Source organism: Equus asinus, chromosome 19 (assembly GCF_041296235.1).
Source record: "Equus asinus isolate D_3611 breed Donkey chromosome 19, EquAss-T2T_v2, whole genome shotgun sequence".
In the NCBI taxonomy this organism is placed as follows: Eukaryota; Metazoa; Chordata; class Mammalia; order Perissodactyla; family Equidae; genus Equus; species Equus asinus.
Genome location: NC_091808.1, coordinates 10,341,610 through 10,360,132, shown reverse-complemented (window position 1 = coordinate 10,360,132; position 18,523 = coordinate 10,341,610). Strand labels below are relative to the sequence as shown.

Sequence of the window (18,523 nt, the reverse complement as noted above, 5' to 3'; positions counted from 1 at the left end):
GGCTATAAATACGAGACAGAGCTTGTGTATCACACTTGCGGCGTAATTAGCAGTTCGAGAGATTTAAAGCAGACATGTTGGCAAACAGGAAATAGGAGTTTTCAGAATGATACCAACTGTGCCATGCAGAGGTTTCTAACTGCCTTTGTTATGAAATGTGGTCATTTCCACAGGCGGAATCTGAGATCTTTGAAGGTCGGTCTGGCTTGAAACCATTGGTGCAGTGGCTTGAATTTTTCCCTTATGTTAGGGTGGGAAACTTCTTAATTTTCTCTAGAGACATTTCTCCTTGTCATCTTTAACGCCATGAAGTGGGTCCCAACCCCAGAAAGGATGCAGAGAGCACACATCTCTTTGCAAAGGGACCCCTGTGTACAGAAGGAGATGCGCTAGCCCAGGGTTCCTCCACTTCCTTTTTAGACAGAAGGAGTTCAGTGTTCTTTCAGGAAGTGGCCACTGCAGAGTTCTCTGCTTTCTCTGACATTTCTTGCAGCTTGCTATACTGTGAATCACGTGGCTGCAGGCACCACGGAAGGGGCCCCGGTCTGAAGGCTCAGGGTCCTGGGAGAATGTGAAGTGGAGCGTGTCCTTTGACTTCTGTTAGATACTGGGTATTGGGAGTTCTTCCTGGGATTCATGAAGAAACTCCTGCTGCTCTTCCACACATTTTTTCCTGGAAAGGAGAACTCCTTGTTCCATTGGCAGCAAAGACCCTCAGTGGTGAAGTAAGGTAAGGATTTCTCATGTCATTCTGGGCATCCCATTTCTCACTTTTACTTTTCCTTGAAATCGATTCTCAGCTCTGCATTTTCAGAAACTCGATTTCATCTCATCGTGCCCTTCTGGAATTATTCCATTGTGATGGTAAGCAATAAACTGATTTCAGTTTCATGATGAGAGCTACACTTACCAAAAGGATTGAAATGCTCCAGTTTGAGTGGTCAACGCACTCTGGTCTTAGTAGGAAAATACATGTGGGCGATGAAATGAGGCCATAAGGTGGATATCGGATGATCTTAAGACACCATTCTGTGTTTCTCCTGGTAACGTCATCCATTCCCACCAGAATGTAAACTTCACTGGAGTAAGGACTTTGTCTGTCTTGTTCAATGTTGTGTCCACCCATCTAGAACAGTCAGAGGTACTCAACACATACATGGTGAATGAATGAATGGCTAGCTGGCTAGGTCAATGGATAAATCCTTATTATTTTCTAGAGTCACTGTCCTATGAGAAGTTTTCCCTGACCTTTCTAGGAAGATTAGACTCCCTCCTCTGGGTTTCCGTGGCATTTTGAATTAAAGCACTTAACTCATAGTATTGAAAGTATCTGCTTATATATGTTTCTGTCTTCCCTGAAAGACTGTGAGCTCCACGTGCAGGGATTCTGCCTTATTTTTCCATTTAACTAACTAGAGACACTTTTCACAGTTCTCGGGCGTATAGTTGATGCTCATTGAATAAAATAATACTGTGGCAGCCTCATGACTCTCTCTCAGCCTATGGGATCTACTTGTTAAGTGGATCAGTGGATATTACATTAATTGGGCCCATTTGCTTCTTCAGTGTTGGTGACCCATCATTAACTTCTTATTCTTTGCTTTTCATTGCTTCCAAGGGAGCTAGCATCCTTTGATTTTCTGCTGTTATTTCAGTATCCTTTCTGTTGAACCTACGAATATGCTGAATGGTTCCCATAGATTCCATTTCTAGGATCAAATTAGTCACCTCCTGACCTTATACAGAGAGGCACCTTAATCTCATCAGCAAACTATCTCCAAGTCTTAGTGGGGATGTGTTGTTTCTGGGAGGACGACCTGGAGATAGCGCATCCCTCTTGGGTTTTGTAGATACTTACAGCTCTGGTCATACAAACTAAAGTCCCCAGTCTGGTCCCAACTCACTTTTGGCTCTTGTCTTTTATGGCCTATGGTCCTCTCTCTGGAGACTGCACTTCCTGCAATAGGTACACTTGCCTTCTGACCAGGTCACATTTCCTTGACATCTAGGTGGGGATTGTATGGCACCACTCTGATGACTGTGAAAGAGCAAATGTCCTCCTCTGGCCCCCAGCCAGTCCTGGATCATCCAGAGATAATACTCAATGTTTTGAGACCAGGAATTTAGAAAGTCAAGACAAAGATTAAGTGGCAAACACACATTTAAGATCAGGGCAGGCTGAAAGTCTGGAACAAGGTAGATACTCAAGTTAGGTAAAATTGGCAATAACCAGAGAATGGTGATCTGGGCCTGATTCATGGGCAGAGTTTGCTACAGCCAAGGAGTCCACATTCTCTGTTAATTTGTGTGGGCCTGAATCCATGGATGTGGATGGTTTAAGTGGTCAAGAAGGTGGTGAAAAGGAAAGCGGACAATTTTAGTTCTATTGGAAGGTTCTTTGAGTGCTCAAGCAAGTCTCACTAGACCAGAGTGACATAGCCATGCATTTTTGGGTACACACCGCAGGATTTATACATCTCAGCCATGGTTCCCTTATCTAACGCCCACCCTCACCTCCCAGGAGGACTTGCATCCTGCACTTGTGTTGTCACCAGGATCCATCCAGTTGTGTCCTACACTGAAAATTCCCATGACTGGTTGTTTGTTCTTTAATAAGAGAGCTTCTCCACATGAGTGCATTCTGATGACTTTGAAAGCCTTTTTGTCATTTGGGTCAAACCTCGAAGTTGGACAGTATCTAGATCTAGCTATCTGTACCCTTCACACATGTGTTTCGTTAAATTAGATTATTTCTCGACTGTTTCCCTTCTGTAGGCATAATTTATGTCTGCCTTCATCAGATTTTCCCTCATTTCCTATCCACAGAGCCAGCCTCTTTTGCACAGTTGTGGTTTTCTAGAGGGCTTCTTTACCCCTTCTGTCTTCCTCAAACAGCCTGACTCAACTTTCTGTGTCCTTGCTTTTTCCAGAAGGCTTTTCCTGCTAGCCCCATGTCAGTACTTCCCGGGATTCATCTCAACATCACCTGCCCTGGTGTTTCATGCAAAAGAAGGAAGAATACCTTCCCCAGATCCACTTCTTGGGAAAGGAGAAAGGAACTCACCTTTCTCTAACCAAAGGTTTGTGGTTTTCATACATTTTCTCCAAAAAATGTGAAATTGATCTAAATGTTTTTGCCACCCTGCTCATAGACTATACCAGTGTTCATTCTTGCTCCCACTTCCAAGTCAGTGAAGTAAATGTCTTGAGGACAGAGGCCATATTTCATTCATCTCTGCAGACCCAGCATTTAGTGTAGTGCCTGACACATGGTAGGTGCACAATCCATGTTTATTGAATGAATGAATGAGCAAATGTATAAATGGAGAAATTGGGATATGGGCATGAATTTTAAAATTCTGATTACAAATTTTTTGATCACTCAAAAGTGATTTTGTGATAATATAGCAGGGGCTTTCAAAGTTAATGATTTTCTTTGTCACCAATACTTAGAATGTAAATTCTTTTGAGAAATACAAAATATAGTTACAAATAATGTGTGCAAAAGTAGCATTAATGACAATAATATATATTCTATTTGGAAATAAGTCCATTAAATAGAAAGATGACTATAATGGTCATATTTTAAGGTAATCACAAGGATGGGTATTGAAACAGCCATTTGCTCTATAAATATGATTCAAAATTCTATGCCAATTCTAAAAGGCAAATATACATGCTAATGAAAATAACGAAGAACTTTATTAACTTGGTATAAGTGGACTTTGTTATGGAAAAATGCAAGTCCATCCAAATGTTAACAGAGAATTGACTGTGATAAATGGACTTACATCCCTGCCACAGGAACTTTATAAATATATAGGTTCCAACAATTGAGAGAAATCAATGATACAATAATTAGGTAAAAGGTCAAGTTGATAATTATGTGCTGAGTAAAAGTTCTCAGAGCAAGCAAAACGTTAAAGTGTTCCATGAAATTTCACTTTCAATTATAAGATTTATTTAAAGATCACAGTTTTCGGGTCTAGAGAGTCAACTTTGCATGACATGTATGATATATATGGTGCAAAGATGCCTTATAAAGATAGGAGCATTTAACCAAGCAGTGCAAATTATAACCAGATTTCAAAACTAAGGAAACTCTTTTTCATCAACAAATCACAGCATATAATAAAGGTCAGTAAGAGCAGCTATAATTAAATTGTACCTTAATTTGAGGAAACAGAATTAAACTTGATGGAAAGTTTACAAAAAATCTCCGATGCTGAGTGAGAGAGAGAAACTAAAGCACTTCGTGGATACTGCTGATTTCAGCTTTGCCAAGATTGTCCTGATGGAACATCTGGTTTATGCTAAAGCCAGGTGTGGTCTGCCGAGACAGAAAGGGTGTATCTTGTTCCTTAGGGTGGCACAACTATCTGAACTGTGCAATGAAAGAAAACAATTGACCAAGGCTTTCAAAGCCATCAGAATGCACTCATGTGGAGAAGCTATCTTATTAAAGAACAAACATTGACTAGCAAAACACAAAACTCACCATCTCGGCTGCTATGTGCTATTTAATTAATGGATTAATTAATTAATTAACTAAATTGAGGTCGTATTGGTTTATATGTGTTATTTTATAAGCTTTAATCATGTTAAAGTCATACACAGGTAAATTAACTTTTAACTAGCTTCATAATTACAATAATGCAACATTAAAATAGTTAATAGTATTAACTGGAAAATAGTGTTAACTGGGAAATAGTATTGGCAATGAATCATTTTTCTCAGCAACATACAGAACACCGTTTGCTCTTTATGGTTTATCGACATCACATGGACCTTTGGCATCTGGACAGATAGGGAGGAAGGGAGAAATGACATCTGTTTACCACCTGCTAGGTAACTGTCAGAAGATTCGGGATTGTGTGAGCTCCGTGATGTCAGAGACTTGGTATGTGTTGGTTACTGGGTATCTCCAGCACTTGGATCCATGCCAGAGACACATAGGTAGCTGGAATTCACCAGCTGATTGAGTAGATGTCTATCTGTTGAGCCTGACACTTTTGTTTGTTGGTTAGGCCCATGCCGATGCAGAGAGCTCTATCCAAAGGGAATCAAATGACAGTTTTATTTTAGCCAGTGTACCATAGTTTCATATAAATTCATTATTGAAGTTTCTAAAATTCATGAAAAATGTTGTTTGTTACATATGACATCATTATAGTTAGTATGGAACCATCTTTTTCTGAAATCCTGGAATGACTCCTGTGCCATATTTCTATCTGAAGATATATATATAGGGCAGTGAAGTGTGTCATTAAATTGTGTCCTCTTTGTTCACACACATGTCATTGTTACTATAGTAAGTCAGATCACACAAATTTCTCATTAAATTATAAAATGAAAAGAGCTTTGTCACCACTCTTTCTTTTTTTTTAAATATTGGCCCCTGTGCTAACATCTCTTGCCAATCTTTTTTCTTCTTCTTCTTCTTCTCCACAAAGCCCCCCAGTACATGGTTGTATATTCTAGTTGTAGGTCCTTCTGGTTGTGCTATGTGGGACGCTGCCTCAGCATGGCTTGATGAGCAGTATGTAGGTCCATTCCCAGGATCTGAAGCCCTGAAACCCCAGGTAGCCAAAGCAGAGCATGAAAACTTAATCACTTGGCCACAGGGCTGGCCCCTTTGTCACCATTCTTATGGAGCTATCTTCTTTCCAATACTTCCTTCTTAAATATTTATTTATATTCCAGCTTTGGGGGTTTCCTTCACCCTGCCCTGGCCCATGGAAGGCCTGGTGTTTCAAAATCTTAAGGTGTTTAGTAAAGATGCTTGTGCACATTGCTTTCTAAGATGTGTGTGTTTTGTTTTTTTTTTGAGGAAGATTAGCCCGGAGCTAACTACTGCCAGTCTTGCTCTTTTTGCTGAGGAAGACTGGCCCTGAGCTAACATCTGTGCCCATCTTCCTCTACTTTATATGTGGGACACCCACCACAGCATGGTGTGCCAAACGGTGCCATGTCTGCACCCGGGATCAAAACCAGTGAACCCTGGGCCGCTGAGAAGTGGAACCTACGAACTTAACCACTGCACCACTGGGCCAGCCCCTCTAAGACGTGTTTTTAATCATTAAGTAGTTTAGAAAAGAGCAAGTTTCTATTAAAGCAAGGTAGTGAGTCTCTAGATTAATGAATCCTATGAGTACTTAGAAGAATGTCTGTGGATCAAAATTTTGATCAGAAAAAAAAGGGGAAGGAAGCTGGAGAATTTCCCTTTTTATTAAAAAAGGCAGGTTAACACTCAGAAAGTTAACTGCCTGGGAAAACACTCATTAGAAAAATGTGTAATTTTTCTGTCTTCAGAAGTCACAGGATATACCTGCAGAAGCTGCATGATTTCACCCAGTTCTCCACGTCACCTCTGGGAGCTGTTTCCAGATGATTAACACAGCTAATATTTAGTTAAGGGCCTATTCTTGATGAGCAGTTCCTGGCACTCAGTAAACACTGGTTTCCTCCCTTCCTTCCTGCCCACTTTGAGAATAGGAGAGGAGATGGCAGAAGCTTCACAGACTGGAGTGGTTTTCAAAATACCAAAGAAGTAAGGCCACAATTAGAGCAAAGGGGAAGATGCTTTTAAAGAGAAGAGGGCGTGTTAATGGTGGAAGAAGAGAAGGTCTGATCATTCCGGGAGGGTTGCAAGAACCATTCTGGAAGTACCCACTTCTTCTCACTGGCCTTCTGCCAGCAGCCACTGAGCACTTGAAACCATTTCTGAAGTTTGTTCTCAGCTGATGAGTTCTTCCCATTGGTGGTAAGTCGGACACTGGCCCTAACCTTGGCGGACACTGCCTGACTGACAGTGAGCACCCAGGAAGAAAAGGCCCTCCTCCCTCTCACAGATCAGAGACCTTTCCTCCTTTAGACATTCCTAGGTGTGGGTTCTGGGGGGAGTCTAGCTGGACCCACAGGAAGCCATTCTCAGCTACCTGGAAATAAAGCGGTAGCTGGTAGTTGTTTTTCCTGGCTGTATCAGTCTGCTTGTGCTGCCACAACAAAGTACCACAGGCCGAGTGACTTAAACAACAGAAATTCAATTTCTCATCATTCTGGAGGCTGGAAGTCCAAGATGAAGGTGCTGGCAGGGTTGGTTTCCTCAGAGGCCTCTCTTCTTGACTGCAGATGGTCATCCTCTTGCTGCCTCTTTCTATGGTTTTTTTCTCTGTGCACACGCATCTCTAGGGTCTCTCTTCATATGTCCTAATCTCCTCTTCTGACAAGGACACAAGGGCACCAATCAGATTCGATTAGGGCTGCCCTGATGGCCTCATTTTAACTTAATTACCTCTTTAAAGACCTTATCTCCAAATATAGTCACATTCTGAGATTCTGGGGGTTAGGGCTTCAATATATGAATTTGGGGAAAGGGGCCATAATTCAGACCATACCACCTGCTCAGTCTCTCTTTTTACAGAATTCAATTCACGTGCATCAATATGGTACTGTCAGGAAACAATTCAACAAACACCAGTATCAAACTGTCAGAAGAGCTGGGTTTGAAGGCAGACTTCACCGTTAACCAGCAATCCCCCCAAGAGGAAGTGTGGGGAGACAATTCACCACCTTCAGTATCAGCCTTCACTGACGTGGGGGCAGGTGGCCCAGTGGTTTAGAGAGTGACCGCCTGGTCCAAATTCACTGTCACGAGCCAATTAACCCTGGCTGAGTTTCTTCCTCCCTCTATCCCTTGGTTTTCTTTTCTGAAAAATGGGAATAATGATAGTGCCTCCTTTACAGGCTTGTTGTGCGGACTGAAGGGGTTGGCCCTTGCTACAGCCATGTCCCAGTGAACAATCAACACATTATCTACTATTAGATTTTGTCTGCATCATGATCCCTTTTCTTATGCTCCCTTCCAGGCCCTCCATCACACAGGCACACATCCAATGATCCATTGATTTTCTCCTGCAGTGGGGTATCTATTCTGGAACGGTTGCCTGTGGACCCTCAGAGGTGAGAGAAGTGGGAAATTCCCCCAGCCCAGTGACCCAGATCTCATGATGAAGCCAAGGTAGCAGTTGCCTTTCCGTCAAAGGAATCCGTCTCACTCAGCCCAAACTCCCCAACATGCCCCTGCAGCTGACCAGGAGGGGCACAGGATGGAGAGGAAGAGTGGGCTCCCACAAGTTCATGAGCTCCCTGGAGAAACAGCTCAAAGCACATGTCCTGTGTAGAGCCACGAGCACCATGTTTTCACATCGATGTGGAGAAAAACAAAGACCAACCAAAGGAGAAAAGCAAAGGCTATTTATTCAGAGCTCGCCATAGCAAGGGGGTCGGCCACCATCAACTGCGTTTTGGCAGAGACTCAAGGCAGACAGAGGAGTGGGAAAGCTTTATGGTGGAAAAAGGGATGGAGCCAGGTGTGACCTGATGGGAGCCTGTGGGGCCTGGGGAAGCTGTTGATGGGCTAACCAGAAGCGGGGCATCCTATGTGACTAGTTAGGGGTGTATATTTGGCTTTCTCTGGTTGGTCCGAAGTTGGAAGAAGGGACGAAAATTAGGGAAGCTGTCAGTTTGGGCCAGTTGTTACGGGAGCTATCATCTGACTTCCTGGGTTGTCAGAGAGACAGCAGGCTGCCTTCCGGGCTCAGTTACTGTAGATAAAGGGTTGGTTTCCTGGGCAGGTTGCTGAAGGTTGTGGGTCAAGGTTCTATTTTTATATACAGTCTGGCCACATCTGTTTGTAGATTCAGTCCCTCACCGAGGGCAGCAGGTTGTCCTCAGGGCTTTGCCCTAAGCAGGGCTCTTAGGACGAGACCCCGGGGCTTCGTTGACCTTGTAAGTAACCAGTCCAGCCCTTCTCACACATCTGCTTCCTACAGGATTTTTGCAGGAGTCGTGGGGGCTGGTTCTGATTTTATCGGGTCGGTTGTGAATATAATGTAATTCTTTGCTGAAATCTCTAAACGCCAGGGTTTTATTTCAAAGCTCAAGCCAAAGTAACATTTTGGGCTAGAAGGAAACAGGTATTTCCATTTCAGAATTTCAGGAGAAGAAAAAGGCTCTAAGAGCTGTTGTTAAGTGGAGGTAATACAGATAGATGGGGGCTAAGTATATGGGTTTGGTTGCCATGAGCTCTTGAAATGCAAATATGCCTCTAAGGAAGAATAAGAATTTGGAGACTGGGAGATTCTTTCTGGCTGCATGATCCTGAATAAATTGCTGATCTTCCCGAGGTCTTATAATAAATTAAAGGCAGTAAAACTTGCCCTCATTGATTTTGCAGATTTGCAACCCTCCTGGAGATTTCATGTGTACAAAACTTATTCTAAGCCACTCATTATGGTGGTAGTGTCTTTGTTGTGCAAATTTCTCCTCTGCTGGGGTGCCTGCTCAGCGGAGTTCCTATAAAATAGCACTGTGCAAGCAACGCTGGGCATCTCATGTTGGCTCTTAACCTGTGGCATGTGCTGCTCCTAATTTTAATCATGCAAGGCTCCTTATTGCCTAGAAAATGAGTCTTAACCCTTGGAATGGTATCAAGGCCCTCCAAATCTGGTTCTGGTCTTGGTCTGTCCTTAGTCTTCTAAACAGGCCTTCACTCCACCGAAACTGATCTGCTCATTGTCTCCTGAGTAGCAGGTATGGTCCTCCCTTGGCTCTGTCTATTCTCTGTGGCCTGGAATCTGTACCTCTCCTCTCCCCTCTGCACCTCACCCTTGACCTGCTTAGTTTTCCTCCTTGTAAGGCTGGATTCAAGTCTTGTCTCCTTCAAGGAGCTCTCTCTCACTGCCTCAGTTATCCCTTCTATTTCTAAACAATCCTCCTGTAGCACACCCAGCTTTCTTACTCATTTGGTAAGTGAGAGAAACTAGACGTGATGTTGTTGGTTACTATTACCTAATTACATTGTATTTTGCATCTTCCACTGGACGAGAAGTTTCTGTATGTTAGCACCTGTGTTTTAGCGCCTGGTAACCTCCCTGCTTAGGATTCTGCATTGTATGTTTCAATGCTAAGTGAAGACTGGTGGAGTATAATGATGAAAGAACACGCCACGTTGATTAGTGTGTTCAACATATTAGAAAAAGAAACTGGCCCTTGCCTGGTCTCAACAATAAATAGTTCCCTGAAACCATCTCAGATCCGGAAGGAGGCGGGTTGGTGGTTTAGTCTTTATTATAGCTGCAGCTGCAGCAATCAGGAGAGACAAAGAGCAGCTTTTAAAATTTCATTCTAAAGGAAGCACAAGGACAGTCACTCCTGCCCTATGTATGATTTCAAGTCTTAGAACAAGGCCAGGCCAAGCCCAGCTCATTGCCGCTGGGGAGGTGCTGTCAAATGAACTAGAGCAGGGGTAGGGGGTGGGGGCCCGGTGCAGGTGCAGGGAATTCCTGCTGAGCAGGAAGGAGGAATCCAGTGGGGGTGCTCCAGACATGACTGGGATTCCGTGCAGAATGAGGGGTGGGGAGCAAGACCGAATAATGGAAAATAGCCCGTATGCTAGGCCAAACCCGGCAACAGGGAGCCCAGGAATGGGCATTATTGGGAAGCTCAAGCAGACAGGGAGGCCATCACCATGTGGCCTGCCAGCAGCAACCACCCTAAGTCAGGCTCAGAGGCTGGGTTTCAGGTCTTAGGAGGTGGCCTGGCAGGACAAGGCAGGACCTGTCCTGGAGAGCCAGGGGTTCTACTCAAGGCTCAGCCACAGAGAATAAGATGAGGATGTTCTGGATTGGGGGTGGGGGCAATCTTGTGCTCAAAAATAAGATAAAGCTCAGATACTCCAGGCCCAAGTGAAGAGTTGGCCCCTGAGGATGTGAGTGAGGAGGACTCTAGATAGAGAGAGAAAGGGTGGAGCTTGGCGATGCTGCATGGCCGTGATGTAAAGAACCACGGACCAGAGAAGTAAAGTGACTTCAGCACCCAAAGTCACATTCCTTGTTAGCAACAGATCTATGCTTAGAACCCAGGTCATGGGATTCCCCCAATCCAGGGGTGGAGTGTTTGTTCTAACTTACCAGCATTTGCTTTCTTTTCTTGGCCATTTGCGTGGAATATCTTTTTCCATCCTTTCACTTTCAGTTTGTGAGTGTCTTTAGGTCTGAAGTGTGTCTCTTGTATGCAACATATACATGAGTCTGTCGGTGTCGCAATCCAATGTACACATCAGGATAGATGCAGAGAGGGCTGATGGCCACTCTGAGTTTATTATAACCAGCATTTCAATATATACATAGCTTACATCTGTTAAGCATACATAGGTCTTCTGGATGAAGTAATTAGCGAATGCCAAGAATTCTTCGTGATTTCTCAAGGAGCCCTCCCTCAGCCTCTGTTTTGATATTATCATGTTATTGCTGTGCTCATATATTTTTATCTCGGAGCAGGCAAGGCCTCCTAGGCAACGGCCCCTCCTGCTCCCGATATCGATATCGATATCGTGTCTCCATCTGTGCCCCCAGGTGACCGCGCCTGTCTTAGGTTGCCCTGCCCTGGAGGTCTTACCCATCATTGGCTGACTTGCCTTCTCACCTCTGGGTCACAGTTTGTTGGCCAGCCTTTTCCAGTGATTATTAACCCTTCCTGTGTCAGGGGCAGCTACAGTCTTGTTTTTTTATCCAGTTGGCCACTCTATGGCATTTGATTGGAGCATTTAGTCCATTGACATTTAAAGTAGCTATTGATAAATATGTATTTATTGACATTTTGTTACTTTTTTTTCTGGGTGTTTTAGTAGTTCTTTGCTGCTTTCTCCTTCTCTTGCTCTCTTCCCTTGTGGTTTGATGGCTATCTTTAGTAATATGTTTGACTTCTTTTGTCTTACATTTTTATTTATTATAGGTTTCTGATTTGTGATTACCATGAGGATCCTATTTAATATTCTATATACATAACAGTCTATATCGAGTTGATAGTCTTTAGCTTGACCTCTTTCTTAAAAGCTCTACTTTTTCACTCCTCTCCTCCCACATTTTATGTTTTTGAAATCATATGTAGTCTCTTCCTTAGTGTGTGTCTATCCATTACCCTCTTATCATTGAAATAGGTGATTTTAGTACATTTGTCTCTTAACCTTCATATTATCTTCACAGGTAGTTGATCTGCTGCCTTTACTATATTTTTACCTTTACAAGTGATTTTATTGCCTGTTCTTTTTTTTGTTTGTTTGTTTTTTTGATAATTTTATTTGTGGTCATCACTTTCCCACTTAAATAAGTCCATTCAGCATTTCTTGTAGAACTGGTTTCTTGCTGATAAACTCCTTTAATATTTGCTTGTCTGGGATACTCTTTGTCTCTCCTTCCATTCTGAATGACAATCTTGATGTATAGAGTATTCTTGGCTGTAGGTTTTTTCCTTTTAGCACTTTAAATATGTTGTACCATTGTCTTCTTGCCTGTAGGGTCTCGGCTGAGAAGTCCGCTGATAGCCTTATGGGCTTCCCTTTGTATGTCACTTGTGGCCTTTCTCTTGCTGCTTTTAGGATTCTCTCTTTATCTTTAATTTTGGACATTTTAATTATAATATGTCTTGGTGTGGGCCTCTTTGGGCTTATCTTGTTTGGAGCTCTCTGTGCTTCCTGTACTTGGATGTCTGTTTCCTTCCTTAGGTTAGGAAAATTTTCATCTATTATTTCTTTAAATAAATTTCTGCCCCTTTGTCTCTCTCTTCTCCTTCTGAGACACCTATAATCCGAATGTTAGAACACTTGATATTGTCCCAGAGTTCCCTTAGACTGTTCTCATTCTGTCTAATTGGTTTTTTTTTTTTTCCTGTTCAGCTTGGGTGATTTCCTCTAGTCTTTCATTTAGCTCGCTGATCCGTTCTTCTGCTTCCTCTACTCTGATATTGAGTCCCTCTAATGAGTTTTTCATTTCCAGTATTGTATTCTTCATTTCTGATTGGTTGTTTTTTATATCTTCCAGTTCTTTGCTGATGAGCTCACTGTGTTCCTCCATTCTTCTCCCAATATCTGTGAGCATCCTTATGATATTTTGTTTGAACTCTTTGTTGAGTAGGTCGCTTGTTTCTATTTCATTTAGTCCGTTTTCTAGGGTTTTGCACTGTCCCCTTGCTTGGAAAGTATTCCTTTGCCTCCTCATTATGCCTCTTTCTCTGTGCTTATTTCTATGTATTAGGTGAGTTGGCTATGTCTCCTGATCTTGGAGAAGTGGCCTTATGTATGAGATGCCTTATGAGGCCCAGCAGTGTGCTTCGCTCTCGTCACCAGTCCAAATGATCCAGGAGTGACCCCTTTGTGGGCTACTTGTGGCTTTCTGCTGTGGCAGGGTTGCTCTTACTACAGGTACCCAGGGGGTCTAGTCTTTCCTTCCCTGGCCAGCTGTTTGTAAATCCAGTTTGGGGAGGCTAAGCACCATTGGCTACAAAGTCTATCAGCACACTCCTATTGCAGCTTTCCTCTTAATTGGGTTGGTACCCAGTGTAGCTTGTTGCTAGGCTCAGGGGCTTATAGTTGCAATAGGCCTCAGGCCTACAAGGCTGTTGTCAGTTCTCTTAGGAGTGCACTGAGTGGGGCTGGCCCTAGGCTCAGGAGCACTCAATTGTTTCAAGCTTTGGAAGGTGGGGCTGATCCTTTTTATGGCTGTTTGTGAAGCACAGGTCTTCTGCCACTGATAAGCCTCACCCTCCACAGGAACACACACATCATCAACACAGTCCTGGTCCGTGCACACTTCTCAACTCCCTGGAGTGTACCCTGTCGCCGCACTACAGAGGCCCCCACCTCTCCACCAATGCCCCCCACAGATCAACTGGTCCTCACAGAGGCCCTGCCCCACAGAGGCAGACACCCTTACCTGCCTGTGGAGGATCAAGGCACCCAGTCAACACAGGCTGAAAAGTAGCCTGAGGGCTTGCTGTTAGATGGGGCTGGTCCCTGGGGCAGGCTGCCTGCCCTGGCTGAACTGGATTAAATCTGTGCTCTAGTGGGCGTGGCAGACCCCTGGGCTAACAGGCCAAGAGAGGAACCTCCAGCGTCTGTGACAGCACACCTCGACCAGTTCAGAACAATGGCCCCCACCAATGTCTCAGTCTCCGGAGAGGTCCCTCCTCTCACCAAGATGCCCCCAGAGCACCCAGGTGAGTCTCGTTTCACCAAAGGATTGTCAGCCTTGTCTCTGGTGATTTTAGGTTGCTGCAATGAGTGAGTTTGTGCACAGGCCCTTTAAGACTCAGGTCTTTTTGGCTTTCAGCCGATAGCTTTTCTTGGGGTATCCTCGCTGCAGTTAATAGCCAGAGAAGCCAGACAGTAAGACCCCCGTACTGAGACGGGGCTGAGTCTGAAGTATGCTTTTAGCAGTATCGCCCCTGCTCCGGACCTCACTCCTCCAGGGAGGGCTGCGTACCTTAGGGTGGCTCCCGCCTGGCCAGCTGAGAAGCTCCACTGCTCCCAAAGGTGGCTTTTTTCCTCTCCAGCAGGAATTTCTGCCTCTTTTGCCTTAGTCAGGACTGTCCCTTGTTGTGGGGGTTCTTTTTATCCAGTTTTCAGTTTTCTATCCAGGGTATTTTTTCCAAAAATGATTGTAAGCTGATTGTGTTCGTGACCACTACAATTTCAATTCCTCTCTGGAGAGCTGGAGGGTAGAGAAAATAAATGCCTGGAATTTAACAGCACGACAATGGCAAGAAAATCTCCACAAAGGGTGACAACATAATATGCAGAGAAAAAATTATACTTGCAGCAAGAGATTTCATAAGGAGTGATGGCATTTAGATTCTCAGGAAGTTGCAACAGTTGTATCCCCATTGTGATATGCCCTTTAGGAAATCAATACAGTTTATTCTGCCTCTTCAGGGTCCGTTTCATTTGCTTGGAACTCAAGGGTACAGAATAAACGAATGGAAACCCACCTAAGCTAGCTCAAATAATAGAGGGGTGTGTTATATTTTTAGAACCCAAGGGCAGAAAACGTAAAGCAGCCCAGTAGAATCAGAAATTCAGAAGCCAAGGGTGTTCTCTTTGTCTTGCAAGGGCTTTTGTGGCCTCTGAAGGGCATCATGGTCTCCCTCATCTGTGCTTCTCTCCTACCTCTCTCTGTCTCTTTCTTCTACTCACCTACACTCCACCATGACTGGCAGGCCAATTACATGATGTCGCTCTCGGACTGCATTCTCTGTGTGAGAATCTTTGGGTCTGATTTTTAAGAGATAGACTGATGGACTCACCGCAGTCTACAGGATGATTTTCCGTGGATCAGGTTTACTCCCAGTGCAATGAACTTTGATCAGGGAGGTGGTGATGCTATAGGTCATGTGGAAGCGAGGCAGCAAGGCTACTGTGGGGTTGATCACCTTGGATAGGGTGTAGATGGGGAGGCAACAGTTGGCATCTCTACAGTAGGTTTTCACAGAGACAAAAGTCATGCTGTAATTTGGGGGTTCCCCAGGCTGCCATTCACTGCTGTGCACACTTGAGAAGATTTGATGAAGCTACTGAGCATGACTTACCATTTCAGTGGGCACATTCCCTGAGGAATCCTGAGATCTCAGAACCTTCCTGAATGTGCAGTCTTCCAGCTTCCTAACAAGAGAAACGATATTCCTACAAATGGGGTCCAGGTGGCTGGTCAAATGACGTTGGCCAAAGAAGAACTCAGAGAATGCATTCATTTGGCCTTGCACTTGACACAAACTTACTTGTAGTGGTTGAGAGGATGGGCTCTGGAATGGTCCTCCCAAATTCAAACCCTGGCCCTACTATGCAGTAACCACAAGGCCTTGAGCAGGTTACATAGCATCTCCAAGTCTCAGTTTCCCCATTTGTGAAATGTGCATAATAAAACCATTTGGTGGAAAATAAAACGTGCCCCAGGGTTAGTGAGGAATATGCTCTAAGAGCTTTTGATCCCTAGAAAGTACTCAGTAAATATCACCCAGGATTGTCGTCATTATTGTTAATCTCCCTTTCATGTCTTGTGGACCCAAATGAATTCCAGTCTTGGCAGCAACTTCTTCTCATTCCTCACAGCTCCTGCCCTAACTTCTTCCCCAGACCTTTGCATGAACTAAGTGTTTGGTGGTTAATCAGTTGACTTTTACAATGTTGTGCTTTGTGCTCTGAATTGAAAAAGTTCTCACAACCAAAGATGGAAAACGATGCGTAAGGCGTACAACTGCGACCTGATTTTGAGCAATTTGCTAAGTACGGAGGGCACATCTTTCAAACCCTCCTTTCAGATGATTTGAGTATATGCCCGTCCTCTGAAATAAAGAGAAGACCCCAGATGACTTCTCCAGTTCCTTTCATCCACGTCAATCCTATCTAAAATTGTCATCCTCTGTAGCAAAAATCATGCAAGCTGCCCCTTGAGGCTGTGTGCAAGATCAGAGAGCTGGAAGACCACCCAAGAAGCTTTAACATTCGGCGGCCGAGGGTTCACTGGTTCGGATCCTGGGTGCGGACATGGCAGCGCTTGGCAAACCATGCTGTGGCAGGCGTCCCACATAGAAAGTAGAAGAAGATGGGCACGGATGTTAGCTCAGGGCCAGTCTTCCTCAGCAAAAAGAGGAGGATTGGCGGCAGATGTTAGCTCAGGGCTAATCTTCCTCAAAAAAAAAAAGGGGGTTCCAGCACGGTGGCATAGTGGTTAAGTTCACACGTCCCACTTTGGTGGCCCAGGGTTCACCGGTTTGGATTCTGGGTGCGGACTTATGCACTGCTTGTCAAGCCATGCTGTGGTAGGCATCCCACATATAAAAAAAGCAGAGGAAGGTGGGTAGGGACTTTAGCCCAGGGCCAGTCTTCCTCAGCAAAAAGAGGAGGATTGGAGGTAGATGTTAGCTCAGGGCTAATCTTCCTCAAAAGTAAATAAATAAATAAATAAAGGCTAATCTATAGTTTGTTTTTTTTTTTAAAAAGGAGCTTTAATGCAGATTCACTCTTTCTTGTTCTTTAATCCTGCAGGAGCCAAGTTGCCCTGAAGATCATGAACTTGTCTTCTGAGCATTGCAACATATCGGATTGGCTGAGGCTAGAAGCCACAGTGAAGGCCTCTTTGTACGTGGTTTCTTTCTCCTTTGCCACTTTCATCACTGTCGTCATTATTGCCATAGTGACACAGAATTCGAAACTGAGGAACGAGGTCCGATACATCCTCCTTTGCCACCATCTGCTGTGCATCTCCTCCTATTGTGGTCTGGGGGTGGTTTTCCAAGGGATGCGGGCTTTGCTGGCCAACAGCCCCGTATTGATGTGCTGGGTGGTGTTTGGGGCCCAGCTAAGTGTTGGAGAAGGAATCCTCTTCACTCTGGCCTTCATGGCTTTCAATACTTACCTGGCCATTTGCTGGCCATTGAAATCTCTGTCCTTTGTAGATTCAGTCAAGTATAGGATTCTGGCTGGGACTTGGATGATCATTATACTCAAGAATATTTGCTTATTCCTCATAGAGAGCAGTAACTCCACTCAGGCTGCTATTTTTGAATCTGAACCCCTTTGCCCAGTGGTCTTGAACGGCACTCCTGCCAGAGCCACTGGCATGGCTTTCCTTTTCCTTCCTCTTTCTGTCATTCTTATAAGTTACTCTCTGATATACCAAGAAGGAAAACGGGCTGGCCATTTTAACAGGTCAAATATCAAAGCCAGGAGAACAGTCCTCATTCATTTAGTGCAGTTGAGCTTGCACGTAATACCAACCCTGTTATTCATAGGTTTGGGAAAGATGTGCGGAGCGTTTTTCTTTGCTTTAAATCTGGTGCTCTTTGGAGTCTTTGCCTTTGCCCAGTGTTTTAACCCTCTGATCTATGGGCTCTGGAACAGAGAGCTGCAAAGCAGGTTATACCATTGGGTGTGCTGTCGGCTGTGGTGTGGTCACGTGACCAACAGCAGAGGTCCAGTTTAAACAAAAACCCAGCCATTTTGAATCTATAACTCTAGTCCTAATGGACCACCAGCTAGGGTTGAGCACTTGCCTTTTACTCAACCTAAAATGGGAGTCTTGATTTGATTTTGAAAGTGATATGAGTGAATCAAAGTTATTCATCCGGCTTACAAAGTTGGCTGTTGCGTATGCTGGACTGGCCTCAGTGAAATCATTTTATGCCTTTGTTTCTAAGCCCGGATCAGCATTTTTGGCAGCATGCTTTACTGTGTTTCAGTAGTTGGGCAGCTTTTGAGAATGCACTTGTTTTTAGAAACTGAGAAATAGTCCATGGTTGATAGGGACTGAAGTTTGGCTATTCCCCTTATATTAATTAGGGGTAGGTTTAGCTACATATAATAACAAAACAGCAATAAAATAACAGTGACTTTAAAAAGTTAGAGACTGATTTTTTTTTTTCTTATGTGAAAGAAATCTGGAGTTACAAAATCCAGGCCTATGTGGCAGCTCTGCAGGCAACAGGCTCATTCTCTTCTACTCTGCCATGATTAATGTACCACCTCATGACCCAAGATGGCTGTTGGTGCTCCTGTCATCACATTCACACTCCAACCAACAGGAAGGAGGAAGGCAAAGAAGACTCTGAACCCACCTTCTAAATATACTTTCTAGAAGTTACACTAAACACTTTTTCTTACATCTAACTGGCCAAAATTTAACCATATGGC

The 18,523-nt window shown here is 44.0% G+C and overlaps 1 protein-coding gene across 4 annotated transcripts; it reads left to right on the top strand.

The window, feature by feature from the left end:
* The first annotated feature begins 433 nt into the window (after window positions 1-433).
* LOC106827880 (probable G-protein coupled receptor 148) lies at window positions 434-18,235 on the top strand. 4 transcript variants are annotated; one of them, XM_014836040.3, is made up of 4 exons: window positions 434-730; window positions 2,931-3,080; window positions 7,869-7,962; window positions 16,880-18,235. In XM_014836040.3, the coding sequence occupies exons 2-4, from the start codon at window positions 3,002-3,004 to the stop codon at window positions 17,814-17,816; spliced, it is 1,110 nt and encodes a 369-aa protein (XP_014691526.1). In that variant the 5' UTR covers window positions 434-730; window positions 2,931-3,001; the 3' UTR covers window positions 17,817-18,235. The 4 variants fall into 4 exon arrangements, with proteins under 4 accessions (XP_014691526.1, XP_044607170.1, XP_070345603.1 ...); XM_070489502.1 differs by lacking the exons at window positions 434-730; window positions 2,931-3,080 and adding an exon at window positions 6,625-6,763; XM_044751235.2 differs by lacking the exons at window positions 434-730; window positions 7,869-7,962 and having other exon boundaries at window positions 2,937-3,080.
* Window positions 18,236-18,523: the final 288 nt, after the last annotated feature.

Excerpts from the sequence above, each read along its gene's own strand:
- LOC106827880 (XM_014836040.3), top strand. The coding sequence starts at position 3,002 with ATGCAAAAGAAGGAAGAATACCTTCCCCAGATCCACTTCTTGGGAAAG. Across the intron at positions 3,081-7,868 it reads TCACCTTTCTCTAACCAAAG|GCCCTCCATCACACAGGCAC; the intron begins GTTTGTGGTTTT and ends GCTCCCTTCCAG. Across the intron at positions 7,963-16,879 it reads TTGCCTGTGGACCCTCAGAG|GAGCCAAGTTGCCCTGAAGA; the intron begins GTGAGAGAAGTG and ends TTAATCCTGCAG.